The sequence below is a fragment of the Canis lupus genome, chromosome 35, assembly GCF_003254725.2.
Source record: "Canis lupus dingo isolate Sandy chromosome 35, ASM325472v2, whole genome shotgun sequence".
In the NCBI taxonomy this organism is placed as follows: Eukaryota; Metazoa; Chordata; class Mammalia; order Carnivora; family Canidae; genus Canis; species Canis lupus.
In genome coordinates, this window is record NC_064277.1 from 4,393,617 (window position 1) to 4,399,616 (window position 6,000).

The window sequence follows — 6,000 nt, forward strand, 5'->3', positions numbered from 1 at the left end:
GCCTTTTCAAAGATGTTAAACTCTCTAGAGCAAGGAATCTAAAAGATTCCTAAATGAGAAGACAAACCCAGAGAGACAAAATAAGTCTTAATTGTGACTGGTTATGTGTTAAATTGTTGGTAGGCCAGACTATTTCATAATAGTTCAAGACCCAAGTTTTGTTTTGCTTTATTGCCAGATGATTCGGAAAGGCGTATTCAAAGACCAACATTTTGATCAAAATCTCAACTTCATGTATATAGAAGTTGATAAAGTAACAGAGAGGGTAAGTCTCTTTTAACTGTCCTTACGTGAAATGATTGTCTTATTTGTGAATGAACTAAATACTGGGTGGTACTAGGAGCTGTGAACATTTAAAACACTAAAAATAATTCCTTTTGCTGTTGGCCAATTCCTGAATCAAACACAATCAGGCTATGAGAAAGAGGAAGGGATTTAAAAATGTTTGTCTAGGATAATGAGTCTATTTTTATTATAGGTCCTATTTAGACTCTCTTCCTCTGTTCTTTGGATCATTCTTTCTCTGGCCTCCCATCCAGCTTCTGTACTGCTTGCCAGAGTGAACTTTTTAAAAACAAATCTGATCGTGTTATTCTCCCTGCTTAAAATCTCTTCATTGGGTTCCTCTCTGATGGAACTCTGCCATCTTCAGCAGTTTGCAACCCCTCGTGGTAGGTGCTCTGTAAACCCCACCATTCCACATCTGGCAGTTAGCTGAAGGGCATGCTGTGTCAGACCTCTCTGCTTACAGACCATCCTGACCTTATTTGCCACCTGTACTTCCTCATCCCCTAAAAAAAGTTGATCCAGCTTCAAGCCTCAGGGGAAATACACATTCTGTATGAGGCTTTGCAAAACCTACAGGTTGAAGTAAGGGCTTTTCTGTTTTTGTCCCTATTATATTGTCTATTCCTAACTTTGTCAGAGCACGTAACATTTCCGTGTCCTCCTGTTACCACTTTAGGGTAGGGAAAGGACAGTTCAAATAACAAGTGTTTGCTGTTAATTATTATTAATTACTTAACTGTGTGTCGATTTTCATAGACTTCCTTTCTGTTAGCATTTTGATCTTTTTACCAAATTAACAGTATGTTTTTTTTAAACTATCATAGCTACTTTGGGGTTGTTTTTTTTTTTTTTTTTTTTTCATTTCATTCAGGTTTTTTGGTTGCTTCTTAAAAAGATGTAGAGAATAGAGGAAGCCATGGGGAAGTTTTAAATGAGTAGATGATGATATATTTATATATAGCAATGTATTAAAAGTTCTGATAGACCAAGCAGTCTGGTTTAAGGTACATATACTTAGTAACTCATGTAGACATACACATTTTTAAAAATTATTTTTAGGAGAAAGTTACTGTCATGAGCACCATTAATCCAACCAAGGACCTATTGGCTGACTTGATTGGGTGCCAGCGACTTCCTGAAGACCAGCGTAAAAAAGTACACCAGCTAAAGGACTTGTTGGACCAGATCCTAATGTTGGACCCAGCTAAACGAATTAGCATCAACCAGGCCCTACAGCATGCCTTCATCCAGGAAAAAATTTAAACGAGATGAAGAAGCTCCAAGGGTTTGAGTAATTAAATACAAAGACTGAAGAAATTTCACAGCAGTTTATTAATGTATATAAACTTATAAATATTTCTCCAGCAAATTTGAGGAAGCATGATATATTTGAATTAACACCAAGGGTGATATTTCTTTTAGAAATGTTAGTTAATCTGTTTTGTGTCTTATGTGAAATTTCACTGTAGAACTGTTTTAATTGCCAAGACTGCACAAAATTACAGTGCTAATGTATATGGTTGCAGTTCACATAAAAGACAAAAAGCATCTGTTATAAAATGAGTAGTAATACTGGGTGGTTGATTTATTTTTAGCAAACTTGGCTTCATATTGGTCTTCAGATAAAATGGCCAGCATAAATGCTGTTTATATTCACGTTTTCCTAGGTGTGTGTGTGCAGGCCACAGCAGCATGCCCTTGGTGTAGTCAGTGCCGAAAGGGGTCTGTTCCTTCTTGAGCCTGCCTGCAGGGATGGTCTCCTCTTTTAAAGCAGGTTGTGTACAACATTCAGTACACTGAAGGTAAGCTAAACCATCAACATCACTGGTGTTTTAAGATGTTATTTTATTGGAACAGTTGACAAATGAGGGATATTAGCTTTGTGGCGGAATTCCCTGCATGTGTGATAACTGATCTTTTTTATTTTTTGGCATTGCAACTGTGGCATAGTTACAGTTTCTGTTCTGTTCATCACATTTAAAATTGGAAGAGTATGCGCTTGATGGATAGAGCGCCTTCAGTGTACTGTTTCTTATTAACTTTAATTTTTTAAATCAACTTGCTATAGACTTTATATACATTTTGTTAAATACAGTTCGTAGTGACGTAGAAACAAGGCATAGTTTTCCTTTACTAATTACACATGTTGAGGCCTAATTCTGAAAGTCCTCATATTTAAAAGTTAGACAACATAATGAAATTTTTAACTATTTGTATGTCATTTTGAAAGTGTACTGCTTTATGGTAAAAGTGTTTTTCATTTGTTCATTGTTTTCATTATTTGTGATCATGTTGTCTTTCAATACAGGCATAAACCTTCCACTCTTGAACAAAGCAGCTGCTTTTTAAAAGCGGTAATTGCTTCTTTACCTTTTATTTCTTTTGTAAATGAAGCTTTTCTTTAAGAATGTGACTTTAAAGTGTTGTCTATTGCATAAAACAGTTGACACTCACTTATTGTAAAGTGAAGATTGTTCTCCTGCATGTGAAGTGGACCATGCAGATTTCTGTATGTTCTCAGTATGCATCACTAGATAATAAAGTCTTTTGTGAACAAGGCATTTGTAGCCATTTTTAAAAGTTTTTGTCTTCAGTGCTGGTAAGTCAGGTAAACCATAAATAGTTAAAAAGCAACCTTTCGTTTCTTCCTTTAAGTCTTTAAAAGAATTATTTGTTAAAGATTAAGCCTAGCCACAAGTTAATCGTTTTAGTAATAATCAGGATTCTAAGTTATTTCGTCAAAAAAAAAAAAATCCTACAAGTATTGTCAGTTTTCAGTGTAGTGAGATAATTCCTGTAGGTTACGGGGTGTAATTCAGGATTTAACTAATGTTTCTGCTATTTTCTCACTTTTCCTTTTGATGGTGCGGAAAGAGAAAAGGAAAACGGGGCACAGGCCACTCACCGCCTTCTCCAAGGGGTCTGATTTGCTGAGACACCAGCTTCACCTTCTTAACAAGGTTATTTCTGACAGCATGTGTAGATAAACATTTAGCAACAATTTAAAACAAATCATGTAAATCAGCTTGGGTTTGCAACACAAAGGAATTCATATTTTTAACATGGTAGGAGAGACTTTTCAGAAATGTATGTACATCTTTTCTGTTTGGGTGGTAAAATATAATGCTTGTCTTCCTGAGCATTGTGGAAAATAACCAGATTTTAGGGGTTTAAATAATATTTTTAAATTGTAAATGGGATTTTTTTATTCACCCAGGCACCTAATTACAACAAGCATGCACATTTTGGTGCATTCAAGAATGGAAAATCAGAATAGCAGCATTCTTCTGGTGGGTTTTGCTCCATTTAAAGACATGAAATGAACTACAGCCAGGAAGGTGATAGATGATATAATAAGCCAACTTTGAATCTACACCCCGTCTCTTCATGGTTTAGACTTACTAAAATAAATTAAAGGTGGTTTCCATCTTCAGGTAGAGTGATGCCTTTTAAATAAGGCATCACAGGTGCAGCTTGTCTACCTTAACAAAATAAAATGGGTAGTGATTTTCCCACCATGACTTACTTTATTTTGGTGATAATATGCTGCATATTCGAGTCTTTTGTAGTTATTTGCACTCAAAATAGTTAACATTTTGATGCTTCTGGTGATTTTCATGGCTTCGTTTTATGTAATTATTTAATAAGTTAACTTCCACTAGAAACAGTTCATCTTATGCCTTCAAAACTATTAACCTATTCTTTAAAAAACAAAGTTGCTTGTTACTTGTTCTTTGTGTTTTAGGTGCAGTTCAGTGGAAGATGATGACAGCCAGAAGACATGAGCTAAGGTTTCTGTCCTATAAAAGATTTAAAATTAAAAAAAAAAAAAAAAGAGAGAAAGAAAAAAAAAGAATCCTCCATTTAATTTTTGTCTAATTTTTTTAGTTTTCAGCATTATGATTTGGGTTTCGTTAATGTTTGGCACTTAGAGTAGTAGTGCTGTTGTGGTGTTCATCTGTAAAGTGCTTGTTTTATCATGCTTCCTTCCTCTCCCTGCTCCCCACTCTCTCCTCTCCATACCCACCCACCCCCCCGCCCCCCCCCCAAATAAACACTGTGGTCAGATTTAGTGATACTATGAAAGACTCTTGAATGGTGAGATTCCACAGAACACATGGCCATCAAAATTGGTTCCTAGGGGTTGTGAGAAAAACCACCAAGATCACATACATCAAAAAGTAGTCTTTAGGTATCTTACCTCCTTTGCAGATGCAAAAGAATAGAAAGTGGAATTTTAAGAACAGTGTTACCCAACTCCTTTAATACTCTATTCCCCAACTTTCCCTTTTAATAACTTTTTTACAAGTGGTCCAGTCATGGTCTTAAGATAGACAAAATATTTAGAACCACTGTCAGTTTTTCTTTATAAGTGAGAGTAGATCTTTGTTCCCAAATTTAGCATTCCTAGATTTGTCTACTTGAAGGGAACCCTGTAAACATTCTTTACATACATATACGTGATTTTATTAGAATTAGTAATTTTCTGAGGCAGAAATTTGGAACTTCGTAAGACCTCTGTTAGATGATGGTTCTAATTTAGTGAATTATCTTTATCCTGCATTCGTATTTCAGAGTAGCTGTATAGTTTTCAAACAAGTTAATCTCAGATAAAGCATTTGTTTAATACACATCTGAGCAAAAATACCATGTGATTGTCAGACGTCGGGGTTCCTAAATCTTAGGACATAATCCTCAAAAACGTCATAGTTCTTTCTGTAGCTGGGGGGTGAGATCCGGAAAGCAGATACACTGTAGACCCCATTCTCTAGATGGACCTTATACTTGAAGGTATCAGAAATCAGGTTGAATGAGGTATCAAAGATTTGAAGGAAGGGGGAAGCATCTTGTCATAAATTTTAAAGACCTTCCCAGTATTTATATTCACCCTTAAGTCCTTATTAATAGCATCCTGTTTATTCCCCAATGTATAACTCATTCCATTCTACTACTTTCAAAATAATTGTTTTTTAAGGTATTGTAATTTATTTGCCATTATAATAATTACCTTTTTTCTCCAAAACAAATACTCAGGACATTTCTACAATACAAAAAATGTGTATGTTTCATGGTATGTGATAGAGGCAAAGAAATGTAATGTTCTCAGATCTGTTTCATATTTGCATTCCTTCTGTGTTCTTTATCATTTCGTAACGCTAGCTGGCTAGGTAGAAATAGAATCTCTGAAATGAAACCGGAATCACAGAAGTAGTTAAAGAATGCCCTTTTAAATGTTGGAGATAGGAAAAAAGTAGAAACTCGAATAATTTCCTTTCATTAGTTATGATGACCTGATTAGAAACTGGGCTTCATAAAGTGTTTCTTGTAGTAGTATCCTAGTTCAAGTTTGTATTCAACATGAGTTTTATCATCCTTTTAGATGGCATTTCTTCCTTATGGAAATGTTCGGTACAAATTTGTTTGTGTTTTTTTTACATGTCAATAATGTATGCTAAATTGACTTTTAAAATGTTTTCCAGTTTGATAGATATCATCATGGCATCTTTAATTTTTTTTTCTCCTTCTGTATGTAGGGTAAGGGACTGTTCTGAAGAATCTTTCCATTTAGTGATCAAGATATGGAAGCTGGTCTCTGAAAATACTCAATGTGTATCCCAGTTAATCATGGTATCATTTGAATTGTAACTTAAATTTTAGCAGCAATGTTTTCCAATTATTGGGAAAACTAATAAAATATGTCTCTTGTTACCA

General features: G+C 34.9%; 1 protein-coding gene across 15 annotated transcripts in view; it reads left to right on the top strand.

Annotated features, from left to right (window-relative positions):
• The window catches only part of PRPF4B (pre-mRNA processing factor 4B), a 40,487-nt gene extending 34,487 nt beyond the window's left edge, over positions 1–6,000 (top strand). Inside the window, exons 16-21 of one of the 15 annotated variants that reach the window (XR_007408432.1) lie at positions 179–265; positions 1,348–2,642; positions 3,163–3,248; positions 3,506–3,578; positions 4,034–4,079; positions 5,823–6,000. Coding sequence is in view for 1 of the 15 variants with exons in the window: in XM_049106010.1 (XP_048961967.1) it covers positions 179–265; positions 1,348–1,551 (291 nt within the window). In the remaining 14 variants the exon portion in view is untranslated. Of the gene's footprint in view, positions 1–178; positions 266–1,347 lie in introns of all 15 variants that reach the window. The other 14 variants (XR_007408424.1, XR_007408431.1, XR_007408428.1 and 11 more) reach the window with 14 other exon arrangements.